This window comes from Maniola hyperantus, chromosome 5 (assembly GCF_902806685.2).
Source record: "Maniola hyperantus chromosome 5, iAphHyp1.2, whole genome shotgun sequence".
Classification (NCBI taxonomy): Eukaryota; Metazoa; Arthropoda; class Insecta; order Lepidoptera; family Nymphalidae; genus Maniola; species Maniola hyperantus.
Window position 1 is genome coordinate 8597212 of NC_048540.1, and position 20866 is coordinate 8618077.

The window sequence follows — 20866 nt, forward strand, 5'->3', positions numbered from 1 at the left end:
AATGCGAAAGTGTGTCTGTTTGTCTGTCTGTCTGTCTGCTAGCCTTTCGCGGCCCTACCCTAGGAATATAGTACCTATATCATGTTCCAACCGAGCGAAACCGGATGAATTAGCTAGTATAATATAGAGCTGTCACCTATTCTTTCACTTTTGGATCCAAAGTTTAAGCAAATGTACCTATACTTACCTATAGAGCCGTTGCCGGGAGTTGATTTTGGGGGTGATTATTTATTTATCGACAAAGCATTGTGCAAAAGCCGCGAATGAGATTATGCTCAGAATGATCTAATATATCTAGTAGTCTATCAACTGTAATCAACATCCTTAACGATATTTAAAAAGCAAAATGCCAATTTACCGTAAGTAATAGCTTTGTAGGCCGCAGGCACAGAATATTTATATATACACAGATACTTATAAATAATAATAGATACGTTTGCAGTTCATTTGCAGGTAAGGTAGCTAATTAGGTAAGAGTAGGTACTTATTTCGTAGCAGGTAGGTACGTATAGTAGTACCTACTATTGTGTTAAATTATATTGTGTATGAATATCCTAAAGCATATTTTTAAATATAAACTTATACTTAGTACATTTATTGCAGTATTTAAGGGAGAGGTTCAAAGTGGATGTACCGCATCGTTTTCGTCCACACCAGTTTATGTCACCAACATTTTGTGACCACTGTGGTGGTCTTCTCTACGGTTTCTTTAAGCAAGGCCTTAAATGTGAAGGTAATTATTTATTTATAATATTTTGTTCATAGTTAAAATTATGTACAATACCTACTTATTAGGTAGAGAAAATTGATCAGATATGGAGAGTCCGCGACTGATCGAGATTGCAATCGGGGAATGCGGCGGTGGGACGCCCCGCACACCTGCACGTCACCCGCGCTCGCCCACACCGGGTTAGCGCGGGGGCTGTACGGGTGTGCGGGGCGTTCGCTCTCGGATTGCCATATCGACCCTATGGTTACTCTTTCTTAACTGTTTGAATCGCTGGTTCAAAAAGCGAGTGTAAAATATTTTATAATATTGCCCAAGTGTAGTGCAGTTTTGACTAAGTTTGTAGGTTTGTATACTTATTGTCCAAGACCGGCCACAATCATAAGGGAGCGCTGAAATGTAGGAACTAGGAACATTTCAGCGCCCCCTTAATTTATGATGTTGCCCGATGCAGTTGCACCGCTTGGACCACCTCCAGGCCCACCTTGACTGGGTGAGCCGTGAATTGGTCTAACTACAGTACGCGACAGGTCGAGATCGCAATCGGGGTAGGGACGTGCCGCACACCTATAAAGCCCCTGCGCTAACCTAGTTTGGGTGACTTGCGGGTTTGCGGGGCGTCCCCTCCCACATCATATCCCGATTGGCATCTCGATCTGTCGCGTACTGTACACCACAAGGTTTGAAGTTTGAACTATTGTCAGCGAAAATGAGGCATGTGCATTGTGCAGTGTGCACAGGCATACTTGTTGGATAGTTAGCGCTTGCATCTAACACAAGTTGAAGCGCCCCATAATAACAACAGACAGATAGACAAACAAACACACTTTCGCATTTATAAGTAGTATTTATACTATGCGAACGTAATTGAAATTTATACGATAATTTTTTGGTTGTCTATACATACATACTATATCTGTCCTATATGTGTACAATATCTGTACTATATGTGTACTATATTATCTGATTAGTATTATTGCATGTAATCTTTCTGTTTTCTAGTTTTATGAAGCTACGTTTGCGTGTATTTTGTGGTGTCCACGTAACAAGTAAAGAAATTGTGCGTGAAAAAAGCATGTGCATGTTCTATTTCTGGCATGCACTAATGGACAGTTGACACTTGACAGTGTATGACATAAGTATAGGTACATAAGATTCTCTGTATTGCGTGTAAGTACTATCCATTCATCTAAAGTACTATCCAACACATCTTAGTTTCTCGTTTACCAAAGGTTGCCTGGGAGATTGCTCGGTGCAATAAGGCCGCCTTTGCATACAATTGTTTTTAGATTTTAGTTTCCTTGTTTTTGTCTTGTTTTGTTAAAGTTTTCTATCTATCTATCTATTCCATTTCCAAGAGCTCACTGCCACCTTGTGACGTGAGATGCAAGGCTAGAATTTTGTGGATACTTTATTGTGAAGTAAGAATCTTTCGTGACCTGGAAACCCGGTTAAGCGCGGTTGCAAGTTTACCCACTTAAATTTTGAAAATGTGATTATATGGGTTCCGTACAAAAAACATCCGTACCAAATAAAAAGAATATGGTGATATGGTGCGACTGTCCATCCGTCTGTCACACTTGTTTTATTCAGTAACTACTTTACTATTTTAAGTTATCGACTTGAAAGGAACCGTTTTAATTAATGCTTTCCCAATCTTATTATAGATGAAAGAATTCAAAAAATATTTGCAAAGTGAATAAGTGGGATAGACATTAGTGGCCCATGGCAAATCACTATTTTGATTTTTCCCAAAATTGCTGTCGCACCTTGAAACCTTTATAGATCGATGAAAGTCATTTAGATGACCACGAAATAAAAGTAAGTCACACTGGGGCCGATTCTCTAGTACACAATCTCTAAACTAAACTAAATTAACAGGTCTAAGTCTAGTGCTTTCCTTTTCCGCAAGCAACATTATGAAAGGGATAGCAATAGATTTAGACGTGATATTTTAGTTTAGTTTAGAGATTGTGTACAAAGGAATTAGCCACATTTTATGTTTAAACCACCAGTTTTAGATATAAGTTTTCCAAGTTAAAGATTTATGTATTGCTTATAGATTTTTGTTAAAACGTTAAAAAAACCATCGAATAATTTCTTATATGACTAATAAATAATACAATTCGTAGATATATTGAGTAGGTATGTACACACTACGATAGTAATATATTGTGTTTCATCTATAGCAATTTTTGGACAACAGCGCAGTTTGAACGACCGTCCACACGCTCAAGTAAAACCATGCTAAGTCAGAATTGTGCAGTCCAATCTTCAGCAGGTCGACGAAAGTAGAAGCCGCGCTTTTAGCTTGCCCAAGATACCGTGGTATCATCCATACGCACGCGCTTAACTGCGTAAACTGGCTTGTGCAGGTATTCGCGTAATATGGAGTATGTAGCTAGCCGGAGCTTAAGATATGCATATAAAAAAACTGTATGCGACAGTATTATAATCTGTATTCAAAGGCAGTCATAATATTATCTATATCTATAAAAGGAAAACCCTGATTGTTCTATCAACGCACAGCTCAAACTACTGGACGGATCGGGCTGAAATTTGGCATGCAGATTTGGCTATTATGACATCTGCTAAGAAATGATTTTTGAAAATTCAACTCCTAAGTGGTAAAATAGGGGTTTGAAATTTGTGTAGTCCAAACGGACGAAGTCGCGGGATTAAGCTAGTTTTGAAAATAAAAATGCATCTTGTATAATATGGTAAGTAATATTTTTACTCTGGTAAGTCTGCAGATCTTGAAACTCTAGAAAGAATAATTCCATATTTAATACCAATTCTCGCACACTGTCATAGCACAGGTAATATAATACAATACTTTTGTAATATCGCTGTCCTACAGCACGCGGGAACTTATATTCCCGAGGGGCGGAGAAAAAGTCATAATTTAATAGATAGATACATAAAATACCTATCTGCAAAATTCTAGCCTTGTTTACCTTGTCAAAATTGTAGCTCGTAGGCAGGGAGCTCTCACAGTAAAGGAGGAAATATGGAAAGTATTTGCAAAAAATAAACGTGGGCTACTTTGACTTTTAATACTTTAGTTAGTCTTTAAAATAATTACGTAATTGAGAGACCAAAATCTCCTTTATATTTATTTAGACGATTGTTAATAAAAATCGCCTTATTCCGTCGCGTCGTTCGTTAGTTTAATTCATTAGAGCCTTAATTATATTGCGGCGGAAAATATTGTACATAGACCTTTAGAAAAGGATAGACCGATAAAATGTCACATAGGTATGAGTGACAGAGACAACGCTATGAAAGCCGAAATCGCATTCTGAAAGTCGATGCACAATATTTCTTGTTGGCTACTGTACTGCCTACATTGTTGTGTTTTCTAATAAAACACAATGATGTTAAATATGTTTTTAATGTTTGTAATCTTTTCTAACGATATTAGAATATTATTTCGTCAAGTGAGACGTAGCAAAATTTTTAAGTGAATTCGAATTTTTCTAAATTTTCCAAAGAAATTCTAAAAAATCGATGACATCGAAGCTAAAGTTTGACAGTACGGAATATGCGGAATTTTATAGTACGTAGGTACATAGAGTTAGTTGCACTTCAACCACTGAAAATTAGCATTGTTTGCGTCTAGTAATGTGCGATCAGCCTAATAACATCAGGTATAATAACTATTCAAAAGCGCTTTGAATAAAATAATAAACAGTTTCTATTTCTTTACGTGGGTGGATGAGGAAGGCGGAGGATCGTGTGTGGTGGCGTGCTCTTGGGAAGGCCTATGTCCAGCAGTGGACGCAAATAGGCTGATTGATTGATTTCTTTACGAAACTTGTACTACGCTTGTCGCTACGCGGGTACTAGCTACGATCGTAGCACCCTAGTAGCACCTTAGTTATGCGTAGCGTATCCGTAGTCTCTCTCTACAAACTGCCTACGAACGTACAGAGTAAAATTGAGTATTTTTTACAAAATACTGCTGTCTCAAATTATGTCATATTATTCAAGTATTATATTAGTAATTTTAATATTATTTAATTAATACTCAGGCTTAGGACAAAAGCAATTTCCATATCGAAATATTCTTTGTAAGGATTATTAAAAAAACTGAAGTATTCACAGATGAAAAGCTTTGAGATAAATTGTTTGTGAATACAATTTTTGTTCAAAATTTGGCACAGAGATAGCTTGCATAGTGGGCCGTACATAAGAATCTTTTATCCGGAAAAATCAATTCCTTTCCACGGGTATTGAAAAATCAAAATACACGCGGATAAAGTCGTGGATGTAATATTAATAGTGGTTTATTGAAAACCTAAATATATACTAGGATCAACTTTTGAATGAAAACTTCATTGCCAAGTCATGTTTGTTTTATTAATAAAAATGTAAATTCACGAAGATTTATCTATTACAAAAATTACTATTTAAAATATCTATTTAAACTATACCTACTGCTGACGCTAAAAATAAAGATTTCGTGTTATGATTTATTTTCGTCTTTCTATACCAGAGACGAGCCAACAAATGCATTAAGCTGTTTTTAGATAAATAATAATTTAAAGCTAAACTTCAAAATTGATGACTCATTATTTTAATAGAAAGTATTGAGATTTCGATCCAGACATAGCAAAAAGTACTTACAATCGATATTTTTACGTCATCAATCAATCATATTAATGGTTAGCGAGGCGGGAATGAAGTGGGCGGGACGCAGGTGCGCTGGCGCACGCACTTCGATCAGTCTGAACCGCGCGCTCGCCCGACGGCGTCGTCGGGCTATTTCGCGTGTTTGTTATTTATCGCGTTACTATGCCTCTGTTTTCCGATCATAAAAGCAACATGTATTACAGTGGATCTTCATCTTATACAAGTTCACCGTATAGTTATAGTAGTGCAGCTTCTCCGTTCGGATCTTCGTACAGTGCTTCTTATCTCAACCCCGGTGGAAATTACAGTTCTCATTCATCTCTTGGAGGCTACTCTCGCACGCCGCTTAGTTCACGATGGTTAACGAGTGGTAGTCGTGCGTATTCGCCGATGTTAAGTCCTATCTCCGAAAAACGTACCTCAAGCCCGGTAAGAATAAATAGTCCTAGAAGGATCCCTATCTCAAGTAGAAGTTATGTGCCATCCACATATACCTCACGGCCTATTAACATTAATACTGCAGATATTGACGTATCTCGAGACAAATATCGTAAGAAATTGCTAAGTTCGAATTCGACTTCACCAACAGGGTTGCCACCAAGACGTGAAAGTCCCTTAATTAATAAAGAAAATGGACATGACAAACCTGATACTGGCATTGATACGTCACCTGGTCCTCGACGATCTACCATCAAACGCGATCGGGCAGTTGTAAGATTACACACTGTGAAAAGAAAAGAAAGAGATTCTCCACGCAAGCCTCTTGAAGCACCAAATAATGTCACTAATAATGATTCAACAAAAACAGAATCGAAAAAATGGAGAGAAAAATTAGCTGATGATTTGACATATAAAACACAAAAAGAAACGAAAACATTGGGAGCTAAGTTAGTAGAAAAATTTACATTGAAAGAAAAAGTTGAAGATGAACATAATAATTGTACAAAAATGTCTCCAAAAACTCACATAGATAATGAAAAATCTTCTGTTCAGTTAAACGATAATGATGGAATAACTTTAACAAACAAGTCTGTGGATAGACGTTGCTCGATGGAGCTTCTGGCAGAACAAGCTTCTTTATTGGATTCATTAATTAGGAGAGAGAATTTAAGTACTGCATCTTTAGATTTAAGTAAAGTTGGAGCTAATGACAATCTCACTACTGATATAAACTTGGAGCCTGAAGATAGTAAAATAAGAAAATTATCACACCAAGAAAATCGCTTAACCACAACACAATCAGATCACTCTTTGCATAGTCTCCTTACATCAAAAGACAATATGGAGCAAATATCTTCAAAAAGGAGGAGCTTACGAAAATGTTCCTCTGGTGGTAATATCCGTAAATTAGACTGTATCAAAGAAATTCCAAAAAGAGTGAAGGCTCCAAAAGAGGAAGGGAATTTACTCCCTGCTGAAGAAAAGATAGACATATATAAAATATTGAAACCTAAAATCAAAACAAAAATAACATCAACGGTAGAAATTACTTCAACAACTCCTCAATTAAAATTTATCGTTGAAAATGTTACTGTTGAGGAAAAGTCTCGGGCATGTAAAAAAGATATTATATTTAGTAGTAGAGTAGACGAAGCCCCCTTAAGTGAAATCTCAACTGAAATCGAAAGTCGCAGGAAAAGTGTAAAGTTAAAAAAACAACTAAAACCACAGGTAGATATCCAAGTAGACACAAGTATGGAAAAAGTAGACCATAACATTTGGAAAGATAAGAATTTACCAAATGCAAACGTTCAAATAACAAAAGGGCATAGAAAAAGTATAAAATCAAAAATTAAGGATAAATCTACACCCCAAGTAGATACTGGTAATTTAACATCCCCAGAACCTGAAGATGGAAACTTTTGGGACAAAATTGGAAAAAGAGAAACAATATATTTAATTAAAAGAAAACAAAACTTAGAAGAAGCTAAAGAACAGAGTAAACGATCATTATTTTGGTTCCCGGAAGAAGAAACTGATAATATTAAGACAGAAAAAAATGAAATTGTAGCTAATTCGCTATTTGAAGAGGTAACTAATGCGAAATGTGTAGAAACAATTAAGGAGATAAACGAAACTTCTACACCAATAAAAGGAAATGAGATTTTAAATGGACCTATAAATAAATTGGAAGAAAAAACAGATTCTGAAATCGATATTCATGATAAAAAATTGTCAAATACTTCCATTGTAAAAGATATGAATTATTCCGGAATCATTGAAAATACAGTTTCAACACATGTAGAGGAAAATGAAAATATTTTAAGCGATAATAAAGTTGTTGCTACTCCTGACCTTACAAAATCTGAAAACTCAATTACTAATATTATTATGTGTAAGATTAACAAATCAGACAAGAATAGTGAAAAAGAAAACACTTATGTAAATAATTTATTAGACATAAATAATCAGGAAATAGACTGCGCAGAAGGTATCGAGAAATTCAAAGTCATTTTTAATGAAAATACAGTAGAAGACACTACAAATGTCACAAAATTGATGTATAGTAAGAGATCCAATATCGGAGAGCAAAATAATAGTTTATATAAGGAAAGCATTGGTAAAAATCAAAATATTTCAGAACCACACGTAAATTTAATGAATTATTTAAAAGAAAAGACTAGCAAATCAGGCGACAATAGTAAAAAAGAAAATATCTATGTAAATAATTTAAAAGCCATAAATAATCATGAAATAGAATTAACAGAAGATATCGAGAAAACCAAGATTATTTTAAATAAAAGTATAACAGAAGACACAAAATGTGTCATAAAATCGAAAGACAGTAAGAAACCTAATATTGGTGAGCAAAAGAAGAATTTAAATAAGGAAAAATCTATCAAAAATCAGAATATTTTAATACCACAAGCAAATTTAAGGGATGCTGTGAAAGAAACATTAAACATAGGTAATGAAAAGGAGTCGAATAATACATCAAGTACTTCTCAACATAAACTCGCGCAAGACTTAATTATTACAATGAATTTAGAGCAAACACCTGTTATAAGGTCTGATATAGGCCACGAAACAAATTTTAAAGCCGAGTTTGAAGAAGTTCCTACAGTCCCGATTGAAAATAACGCTGGACTATTTCTTGATACTACGACAATCAATGTTTCTAAAAATTTAAACATTCTTGAGACTAAAACTATCGAATCTTCAATTAATAAATCATCAAAGAAGACAGATGAGGTTAGTCGAATTACTGAAATTGTTGAGATAAAAGCAGAGCAACCAGATGTGGTATCGACTTCTTCAAATTTACCAAAAGAAGCGAGTGTAATAATTGAAAATACTGTTATGGAAAATAAAAAAGATGGTAAGGCAGAACCAGCAAAAACAGATGACAAAATAAAAAATTTAAACTTGATAGTTGACCAAAATAACGAAATAAAACCAGAAGAAAGATCTATAAATATAGAAGAAAAAAATACTAGCAATTTACGAACACAGGAAAAGGAAACAACAGAGACAGAAACAAAACCTGAAATAACAGATAAGCCAATTTCACCTACGGACGCATTGAAAGTGTTTGCTAATAAGAAACCTGCTAAAGAAGAAAAGGCATTGAAAACACTTATTGCTACGCCACGCCCTCTTCAAAAACGAAACCCTCAAACAGTTCGTTCTTCTTCTTCTTCTTCTTCTGAATCATCTGACGACGATTCATCGGAAGATACAGATGAAAACGGGCATGACGATGAAGGTGAATCAAGATCGAGTCATGCTTCAGCCGAATATCACGAATGTGAAAACAATCCTGATGGAAGAACATCAACGGGCTCTGCTGACTCTGGCTTTGATTCTTCAGCTCCAACATCGCCATCAGGTTTTCTGCACGCTAAAAAAGGTAATGTCCAATAATATTATGTTTATTACTAACTTGTATATTAATATATATACCTATATGTATATACCTACTAATTTGTAGGTACACACCTATGCACGCATGCTTTGCACGGCTTTAAGCACATTATAGCACCTACACAGGAAGGGAACTAGCACAAAGCAAGCGTCCAAATATTAAAATAAAAGAGTCTAAGTAACTCTTAACCCGCAACATGGCTCTATTTGTTGTAGACTGCGATGTTAACTGTCATCGAAAATGTGAAAAATTAACGGCAAATTTGTGTGGAGTGAACCAACGACTTCTTGTGGAAGCTTTGGCATCTCGAACAACATCAAAAAAAGGTAGGAATGTTTGAAATATGTAACAGATATTCAATATTGTACAAAAACAAAATTAAATAATGATTGATTGGTCTTATTATGTCTTCTATGCGTATAATAATTTATTCCATAACAGTTTTGGATAAAACATGTTTGTTTATGTTATGGCGGGCCGCGTGGGCGCATTATGCGGCTGCCGCTCTCTGGATAGAAGCCAGTACCTTCCTGCTCACCTGTACTGTACAGAATTAATAGAATCGTTGCAACTGAAATTAACAAAGACCTTTCTATTTTTGCTAAAGCTACATACATTTTTACTTTCCAAATAATTACAATAATACTCAACTTAAAATGCAACCGTTTTTTAATGTATATGTAATTTAATGAATTTGTTTAGAATCATATTTTTATAAAACTTGGGCCGTAATGATATTCATTTCCATGCTACGAATTGGTCAGCATATTTTATGACACAGTTAGATCAATCATCGTATACAATCAATGCCAGCCCTTGTAGTTCTCGAGAGCAATCGAAAGTTACGATGATCGCCGATTTATTTGGCGGGGCTTCAAACATTAGGTACGTAGATATTTTTATCCATCCAGACTGTCGCTTCTTTGTTGGCATTGCTCGGTGGGAGTTTTGTTTTACGGCGATTTCGGGATGTTTGACTAGATCGTCGATAAAAAATCAAACATATTATTCAAAACAGTAAAAATACAAAGACCAAAATATTTTGTTAAAGACGCTATTGTCGGGTTACCTTGACTTAGATAAACTTTTTTATAATAACTTGATTTGAATAATGTAATTTTTTTGTATGATTCTGTTGGTGGTTCAATTAAAAAAACTTAAGACTTAAGAGTTAGAATTTATGAACAGTTTACGTAGTCTCACTATGTCCATAACTATTTGAGCTTATGTTCATTTGAAGAGTGTACCATTTTTTATTTTATTCTAGAGCCAATGTTATGAGTATCTCAATTATAATAATATCTAGCTAAATACTTATTATACAAGTGCTTAAATAGTACTTAGTCGTCGTAAGTTGTAACAACGATCTCCATGTAACGCAGGCATGGTGATTATGTAATAATTTGTATGCCCTTAATTGTCGTTGGGCAGTTAGTTTTATAGTATTTATCTGCAGGTGGAGACAGTCCCAGTACCTCGGCAGGCGCCACAACTCCCCAAATATTTACCCACGACGTCTTGGAACAAGAGTTGGGTAAGAAAAAATACAAGTCGGAGAAATTTGTCTCATCTGGGTGTCCTTTAACTCTACATATTTTCTTCTTGCAAATGAGCTTTGCTTACACTGCCGCCTTAACTCCATAACACGTCTCACAAAATTCTATTATTCTATTTAACAATTTACTAAACATCGCGCCATCCAATTTTATTTAAAAATCTCTTTATATAGGTACCTAAGTATATTTTTCTATTTCTGTGAAACGTCAGGTTTATTTTAGTACATGCAAACAAGCTACTCGATAAACTCTATTTTAAGAAGAACTTTTAGTTCGTATGTAATAAATTTATGCTTCCTGACACAATTGGCAAAAAGCAAATTGTATTTCGAAAGCGGCTAAAAATAAAGACGCTAACAGCACTTTCTCTTGGGGTGCTGCTGTTTCTCATACCACATCATTTCCGCATTCCTAACACTGTTGTGAAATTAAGTATAAGTAGGTATCTAAGTTAATCTAAACTAATATCGTAAGAAAGTTCAAGTATATACCGACATAATTATATGTTTGGTATACATAATAGATATGTTAGGCACTTTTATTAAAATAATTTTACTCTCTATTGGAATGAAGTCGCAAAACAGTTTTTTTTACTCAAGTTGACGTAGGTACGTACTTTATTTTCATTGGTTGCAGTTTGCACTACCTAGGTAACTTCGTTTGTATTTAAACCAAATATACAAACGAAATAAAGAGCAAGGTTTTGTGAGAGCGATCGGAACTGAAAATGTTAAACACACAATAGAATCTGCTTTACAAATTTTCGGTTGTAGTCATGGATGTAGGAAGTAATGGGTAGAGTTACCTATAGTTATGATGACGTAGCACCACCGTAGCACACATTTTAATGGCATTAGATGTTTCCTACGTGCAACAAAGTTAGGAGAGTTTTGATTTTTTTTTTAATGATGTTTGCTAGTATCTTAGCCCTTGTGTTTATTTAATTTAAAGCACAGTAAAACTCGTAACTGTGTTCACTGTCAATACAAAGTTTCACATTTTTAAAGCTACGGATGTGTAGATTTAATTTCGTCATATTTTTTTGACGTGGTTATCAGCTAGTTTACAGATGAAAAAAGCTCTTTATTTTTGTAAAGAAACTTCATATTTTATACCTTCTGGCATCACACCTGGTTTTCTTCGAAAAATATAAACAAAATATTTTCCCTGACTAATTTTATTAACCCATTTAATTAAAGTATTAAGACGACCTTGATATTGCATGAACCCGGTATTTTTAAAGAGCACGTGAATCTTCAACATAACTGACAGCATAGTGCTCGTGATAAAGAATCATAATATTATGACCTTCTGGTTTTATCTTTTTAAAATATGAAAATCAATTATAGTTCGTGAGATAATTTACATACTTATAGGTGCTACGTTTTCGAATTAGTATTTCAAACACAAATTGTTTGTTTTCTGTGACATTATTTTTCTATATCTAGGTATACCTAGAACTACAACTTACAATCAATTGCAATCAATGAATAGAAAAGGACTTATGAATATTAAATCCCACTCTGCGACTTCAATATTAGGGATGTACCTATACCTACACTGAAAAAACCATAAAACGATTTATTTTTCTATTTTTAACCGACTTCCAAAAAGGAGGTGGTTCTTAATTCGGCCCCTTTTTATAATATACTTACAAATAATAAAATTCTGCCTTAAAAAAACTTTATTATTAATAATAATATAAACTTACATACTGAATTATTTGTTATGACGATTTTGAGTGCGTTTTCATAAAAATAAATATTTTCACGACCATTGATTTACTATTCCCGTATGAAAAATATACGTTATACTAGTTTCCATCGCCGGAGATAAATTTAACAGAAAGTAGCACTTGTAGAACTTATACAGCATCTAAAATAAATGAAATCATTACAGAGCATTCAACGGCTTACGACCTGTTCCGGAAAACTGGCCGTTTCACGCCTCCTGCCAGAACCATCCCACGCTTCAGGAAGTACACAATCGAAGATTTCCAGTTTATCAGGGTTTTAGGCAAAGGAAGCTTCGGTAAGGTGAGTAAACCAATAGTCTCTATAGTATTTACCATTTTTTCATGAATTTAACGTGGTTAAATAGTGTCTGGTATTTTAAAACTTTTTCACAATTTTAACTAATTTTATTACATAGACATTTCGCATTTCCGAGATTCACAATAGGCTGTGTTCTATCTAGTTCCCACGGGAGATGTGAAAAACTAAATCCACGCGGATTACGTCGCGGGAATTATTTAGTCTAAACTATCGAAATTATATTCATTGTAAATACTTATAAATGTATGACGGCTGCTAAATTCACGTGTTTGTCGGAGTATGTCCGACTACTTTCAAACCAGTCCGGGCTCACGACGACGCAGCGCCAAAGAGACTAAAAAGGATCCCAGATAGTTGAGCTAATTCCGATAAACAGGTGAGTTTAAAACTCTCATTACATAATATTTTATATTTATCATCTAGTTTTTTCATAAAAATACGAACCTACGCAGCATTGTATTTTCGTCTTGTCGACGTTTTGAGCTGTTAGGTGAACATAGAACACAGATATTTCAAATTAAGTAAATACATGAGACTAATTTTTTCATTTTGCTGTTGACCCACTTGTACCTAAACAGAAGTAGGTAAGTGCGATCTTCAACGTGTTGAGGCGTGTCCACTGAGTAGTTGTTTCCTTTATCTTTAGGCGTGCCGCACGTATACCTACCTGCTTATTTAATTTATTTAATTTTAGAACTCTTTAGTTTTATTAGGGTGTCTTTAAACTACCCCCGAATTCAAAACACTTGTACCTACCTAATCCAAAACTATCAAATCATAAAAAAAAATAACACAAGATTAATTGAGGCTGACATACATAAATGTAAAAAGCCTGTTGATAAAAGATTTAAAAAAGAAGGTGAATTAATACAAGAAAATGCTACCAACTCTTTCATTTTTTTATGAATGTTACCTTGAAGGCTTGGTCCATCTGGCCTGGGTAAACACATAATCTGTACAGATCTGAATCAAATATCAGATACACGCTAATTTGAACATGCCAGAACTTCTATCTATCCAAGTAGGTAGGTATAATTAATTACACTTTAACAAAGGAAATTTTGTTTTTCGAGGATTTTCTCTTCATTGATAAATAGGTAAGATGATTTTTTTGTAAGTAGATATGGTCATTATTAAATCTAGCACTTTTGTATGTGTGATAGTAAGTATTTATATACCAACAAAATGTATGCGAACATAACGTTCTAAAAATATATATACAAAACATAAAGCAAGGGAATTTGCCAAGAAAAAAACTGGCTATCGCCTACAACAAAACACTTTTGTTACGAATTTTAAGATTATGAAGCTGTTGAAAGATACGTCTATTCCATCTGACGCAAACCGAAAAGAACATTATCTCTCTACTTTTGTTAAAGTATAAGTATGTCTGTTCACGTAGAAACCACTAGACAGATTTGAGGAGACCCTGGGTCCAAATCTTGTACAATGTTTCAATCAAAGTTCTAAGCATACGTTCTCGGCTCCACGACGCACGTAGGCACTTTGACTCCTCAATACCTATAGCCGACATAATAATATGATACCATCAAAGTCAAATTGGTCATGCTGTTTAAAAAATATTCTTTTAAAAGAACGACCTTAGGGCAAAGTTTTTTTAAAAGATGTCTACTAGCACACGACATACAGCTGATGATATAGTTATTCCTTACGTAAATGATAGAATACATTAGGTAGACGTGAATAGAAAGCGATATTCCGGATCAGTTGTAAAATAGTCCCATGGCCATAAGGTTGTATTTTAGGACGTTTTTTGTTCTTCATTTACATTAATGACCTTCCTTAACTCGCTAGGGATAATTACAATCAGTATGGCTTGAAACTCACAATCACAAAGTTTTTTTCTTCTACGGTGTAAATAATCCGTTAATTTTGAATAAGGTGCTGGATAAAATCTTACAAATATTTGCTTACCTAACCTCTTTTCGTTCGTTTAAATGTAATAAACATGAAAAATAATGTTTAGTACAGCGGATATGTACATTTCGTACCTACTTACTAAACTATTTCATAACAGGGCCGGTGACAACATTCTATAACGATAATAATAAGTCCGTTTCGACTTGGTCTCGAGTCTCGGTTGCAGGAAATGTCAAATTATTATATTTATATCAAATGTTTGAGTACGATGAACCTGATTAAGAACAGTGTCAGTGGGGCACATCAATAATACATTTTTATAACAATTATTTACTTTTCAACTATTTTTCGTGTTCCGAACTCAAAAGATAAAAGGAAAAGGAAATCATCTCTGTATGTCCGTCACTTAGGTAGTAATAGTGAACACTGATCGTGCAATAATATTTATTTAATTTTATTAGATTACAAGTTATTCCTTGACTGCGACCTTATAGCTGGTGATAAGAATGCAGAGAGACGGAAGCGGACTTAGAAGGGGTATGGCAGTTTTTATTTAAACAAATACTACCCCTTTGATTTCTACACGTCATCGTACCAGAACACTACGGTATTGCCGTGCATAACTTTTGTGTTTAAGTCGGTAAGCCTTTGATAAGCTGCTGCGTAGATAACTAATTCGTAAAAATTGCGTCGAATTAAAAATCTCGTCCTTTTTGGAAGTCACTAAAAATCTAATAAAATTCCAGATCGTTAAGGTCTTACGTAAGGTACCTATCTACTCAAATCTCTATAATTTATATCAGCACAGTACCTACTAATGATATGATTTATTTTTCTACGTAGTAGTTCCAATCGACCACGTTACTTGTGACGTGCAAAAGTCGTGATAAATGTGATTAATCCATATGGAGCGTAAGCTGGCAGAACATAATGGCATCTTGCCACTCGCTGTCTCCTTTACCTGCCCTGCAAGTATTACAACTCTAGTCGGGCTATTTCTGGTGTCGACATCACTACTCACATTTAAAACGTCGCACGCCACGTGTCATCGGCCTCGTGAATACAATAGATTAACCATAACTTATTAAAAATAACTACTATTTGCACAATTCTATTTTAAGGAAATAAAGGAAAGAGATTTTATATGGTGGGATGACTTGGTAGGCGTGCTAAATAGTCTTAACAAGACGGTAGGATCAGAGTGAACTAGAGTGAGAGAGCTCTCGGTTTGATCCTGAATCGACATCTGTCAAAAATGTTAGAGGTATTTGCATGGATGCAGGAAGTAACAATTTGTAATGTACTTCCTAATTCCATGGGTATTTAAGCACCAGGGGTGACGTTAATAAGACTTATTAGGATATTTAAAACACTTTGTCATGCTGCCGACGGACGGCTCTGTCACATACCTAGTCGTTTCATAGCCTACATTTGACGCCTGCCAGTGTAGGTGAAGCCTCGTGGTTTTGTTACAAGTTTCATAACTGTCGTCAGTTACTGTGGTAGGAGCATAAGACGTGATGCTGTGTTATTTTTCTTCTTTTTTTTAAATTCAGAAACTAAATCTAGAAGGCTAAATCGCTTGACTGCACTGCACGGCTTTGCCGGTAGAATGGAACCAGACCAGACATTTAGAAATTATAAAATTCCGTACCCCTGCCAGGAATCGAACCTAAGACATCCCACTAATAAGACCACAGTGCTTACCACTGCGCCAGGGAGGAGGTGAACTGGCTTTTAAATTGGTTTAATTGGCCTTTTAATTTAAATTGATCGCATTACTAAAAGCTATTAGTCTTTCTAGTGGACAATCCTCACGTAGACAGCAGGGAGTCTTTATGTATTTAGACAGCTAAACAATGTACCTAACTGTGTTTAGCTAATTATTTATTAAAATCAGACCAGTTCCTTTATCTAATAAGACATAACTGCCGAGTTTCTCAACACGACATAAACGTGTTCCCAGTATCTCGATGCTTGGCCCAAATGCCTTTGACGCCGAGCCAGAAATACGGAGAAAGCTCCCATTTATTTCGATTAAAACGAAAATTACGAAAACATCGCACATTTGACAAAGTACATAATATTTCCTGCTAAATAAATCAAAACTGTAATCATATTTCACAAAAGAGGCCATCATGTTCTAATGACCAATACACCTATAATTACTATTCGGGGAGGGAACGCCCCGCACACCCACACAGCCCCCGCGCTAACCCGCTGCAGGTGAGCACGGGCGACGTGCGGGTGTGCGGGTCGTCCCCCCGCCTCATACCCCGATTGCCATCTCAACCTGACGCGGACTATAGATTCTAGACTAACACTTGTGGTGTGTGACACTAGTCAAATTTATTCTTATGAATTTAGGCTTATCATCATCACATCAACAACCCACCGCACGATCTCCATTTGGCTATAGTCTACCACGACGGCCACTTCTTAAACTTTCATTTGAGATAAATTTCTGTTTTGTTGACCACCATATGTAATTATTACATTTAAAATACTATGCTTATCAGTTATCATTAAATTACAGGTAATGTTAGCAGAGCTCCGAGATACAGAATACTACTACGCCGTGAAATGCCTGAAAAAAGACGTCGTATTGGAAGACGATGACGTTGAGTGCACTCTCATCGAGAGGAAGGTCCTCGCGCTCGGCACCAACCACCCTTACCTCTGTCATTTGTTTGCAACTTTCCAGACCGATGTAAGTTGCCTATCTTTCAGCCGCTGACTGATATTAAGAACTAGCGGAAACCCGGTGTATGCTACTACGCTAAAAAGCCAATTTAAAACCATTTTCACATTATTGCCTTTATAATGAACGGTTTGGGGGCACATCGGTTGGTTGGTTTCAACGTCGACTTTCCAAACCAAACATTAGAAAGGCAATATAGGTACGGAATTTCAGCAGTGTAGGAAAACGAACCGTTGCTAAATTGGTCAAAGTATTCCAACCCTGCCTATGGGATGATATTTTTTATTTTGTTTATTTGAAAGTAATCAACTGCGTAAATACATAATTATTATTTAAATTTAAATCTAGGTATAACAGAAGGCCAAAAGAGATTACTTAAAATTATAATTAAACTATTTTAACAGAATAGAGTTAGAATAAATGTAGGTATATACAATAATAAAATAAAATTACAATCATAATAGGATAGTGGTTAAGACTTCACCGTACGAGGGATTTTTGAAAAATATCTATTTAATTAATAATTATATATATGTATTTTGAATAGGGGGAAACATTATCGATATAGAACACAAAACAATTTTTTTTGGAATTTTTGTCTGTCTGTGCCCTCTTCAGGCGGCAAATTACTGAACGGATTTTGATGAAATTTAATACAGTAGTAGCCGATAGTCCGGGTTAACATATACGGTAGTTTTTATCCCGAAAAAAATTAAGGATTCTTCGGGATACGGGATCAAATTTTTTACCGATTTTACTCCCATAACTCCGTCAAATTTAAACCGATTTTCATACTGAATTCTTTTTTTTATACAAAGTTTATACTATCATGTTTGTGCCATGTAATTTTCATGAACAGTTTCGAAAATAGAGGACGGAACTCCTCAACACGAAACAGCAAATCGATCGCGCTCACTATAATATCTCATTTCTTCTTTTAATAATATCAAATTTTCATTTCTTCCCTATAACTTAGTAACAGGTTTGATTCCGGAAAAAAAATTGGTACGCACCTTTAGTGCAATTCAATGCGGGTTTTATTAGTATTCAGAACATTTCAAAAAGAATCATTACCAGGGAGTTCCCACGGGATTTTTAAAAACCTAAATCCACGCGTACGAAGTCGCGGGTATCAGCTAGTAAATAATAAATACCGTTTGTTTTCAGTCTCACCTGTTCTTCGTGATGGAGTACTTGAACGGCGGTGACTTGATGTTCCACATCCAGCAGAGTGGACGATTCCCGGAAGTGAGGGCGAGGTTCTACGCCGCCGAAATAGTGTCCGGGCTCAAATTCCTTCACAAAAGAGGAATTGTATACAGGTATACCTAATTATTTATTATACCTGAGGATTTTTTTAACTGATTTAAATTGAGCGCTGTGGCCTTAAAAGTGGGAGGTCTCGGGACCCGGGTTCCATTCCTAGTACGGGCAATTTGGGAGTTTATAATTTCTAATACCTGAGGTCTGGTCTGAGTAAACTTCGGCCGCAGCTAGTTACCGCCCTATCGCGATAAAGGGGTATGTGTTTTATAAAGCTGCCATATCCCTTCTAATTTAGCCCGCTTCCATTTAGACTGCATCATCACTTACCACCAGGCGAGATCGCAGTCAAGGGCTTACTGGTATTGTAATAAAAAAATATCAACCCGACCTGTTTTTTTTGGTGATGTCACATGATATTAGAATCAAATCTGAATCGATTTTTTTTTCTGTTCCGTCCGGATATACCTTCCTACCAATTTAAGGGCCAAAAATCGGAGTCTACCTATACCTAATATGATGACATTATGACAGCCAAGACTGCGACACGAGACTCGAGATAGGAACCATACCTAAATCCAATAATCGCGCACTCTTGTATAGACATCTATAGAAAGCAATTCTGGGGAGTGACGATAATTCCACCCTGATTCCTACCATAATATTATACCTACCAGTCTCTTAGATTCGTATTCCGTTGCCATCGCGTAGGTACCTACCTCAATATGGGTAGGTAGCTACTATAAAGTAAACGGACATTTAGACTATTTCGCAAATAATTTTAAAGGGATTTGAAACTGGACAACATTCTGCTGGACTTTGACGGCCACGTGCGGATAGCAGACTTCGGCATGTGCAAGTTGCAGATATACCTGGACAAGACGGCGGATACTTTCTGTGGCACTCCAGACTATATGGCTCCTGAGGTAAGGTTATTATTTAGTACGTACAATGACCATCAGTAAAACTTGCCACAGAACCTTAAAGAACATCTTATTATTAAAGAGGCCCTTTAAAGTTAAGAAGTCTTAATATTTAAAAGTGGCGCCTGCCTAATGCAAGCGGATGTTCATGGGCGGCACTCACGGCAGTAAGGGTGCCTGCTCACGTTTGAATGCCACCCAAAGCCACCATGATCCAAACAAACGTTCCTCCCAGTGTTGGGGACAATACGAAGAGAAGCTTTCAGAGTTTATAAAATAACGAAAATCTGGCAAGCGCTGGCTGTGTCTCCCTATTAAGATTGATAAAAAAAACATTTCGATAAAAGATGTAGGTACCTAAATTTTAGGTGTTTTAGACCGTAGGTAAAGCGAGCACAAAAATCTCACTTTGTTTAACGTTTTCAATTTACAGATAATCAAAGGTCTGAAATACAACCAAACCGTGGACTGGTGGTCGTTCGGTGTGCTGTTGTATGAAATGCTAATCGGCCAGAGTCCGTTCAGCGGCTGTGACGAAGACGAGCTATTCTGGTCCATCTGCAATGAGATGCCGTCTTACCCGCGCTTCCTGTCGCCGGAGTCTTTGAGCATATTAACTAGGGTAAGTAAGTGGTAAATGTTAGGATTTCTGCGACTAGATTTGTAGCTAAAAACCTATCAAGTGCGAGTCGGACTCGCACACGAACGGCTTCGTACCATCGTACAAATCGTATTTTTTTAATTTAAGTGTAATTATTCACGGCTTTCGATTTTTTCCCTTTACTTGTGCTATAAGCTTGCTATACCTAAGACATAACATGATACTAGGTCAACGGGAAGTACCGTATAGGTTTTGATTTCCTCGACGGGTCTTGAAAGACGCTACAGACAACGAAGTGATCCTATAGAGTTACGTAAAGGGTGAATAACGGCACCCTATTATTTCCCTTGAGATATGAAACCCTAAAAAAATAGCACCCGCTAAAAGCGGGATATCTGGCATTAGGTAGGTATATTTATTCCAGAGAGATGCCTACATTTAATGATTTGTTCAGCCGTTTAAGGATTATCAGATCTTTTCTAAGCCGGTGAAGTGATTTCAGACATACTTATTCAATTGTAGTAAGTTAGGGTTAGAGGGCGAGTAGTAAGATGATAATTATGGTAACCATGACCTGATGCTACCAGGACAGCGAGCATGACCTTACGGCTCATGTCCCGGTGCCGTGTTTGGGCTCGTTGATTTGATTGTGACGAGTAA

The 20866-nt window shown here is 35.9% G+C and overlaps 1 protein-coding gene across 4 annotated transcripts in view; it reads left to right on the forward strand.

The window, feature by feature from the left end:
* Pkcdelta (Protein kinase C delta) overlaps window positions 1–20866 on the forward strand; it is a 29736-nt gene that overhangs the window by 7346 nt on the left and 1524 nt on the right. Inside the window, exons 4-11 of one of the 4 annotated variants that reach the window (XM_034969083.2) lie at window positions 604–733; window positions 9443–9553; window positions 10684–10761; window positions 12683–12819; window positions 17255–17428; window positions 18587–18741; window positions 19470–19608; window positions 20039–20227. In XM_034969083.2, the coding sequence (XP_034824974.1) occupies window positions 604–733; window positions 9443–9553; window positions 10684–10761; window positions 12683–12819; window positions 17255–17428; window positions 18587–18741; window positions 19470–19608; window positions 20039–20227 (1113 nt within the window). Of the gene's footprint in view, window positions 1–603; window positions 734–5436; window positions 9213–9442; window positions 9554–10683; window positions 10762–12682; window positions 12820–17254; window positions 17429–18586; window positions 18742–19469; window positions 19609–20038; window positions 20228–20866 lie in introns of those variants that run through there. The other 3 variants (XM_069498542.1, XM_034969082.2, XM_069498543.1) reach the window with 3 other exon arrangements.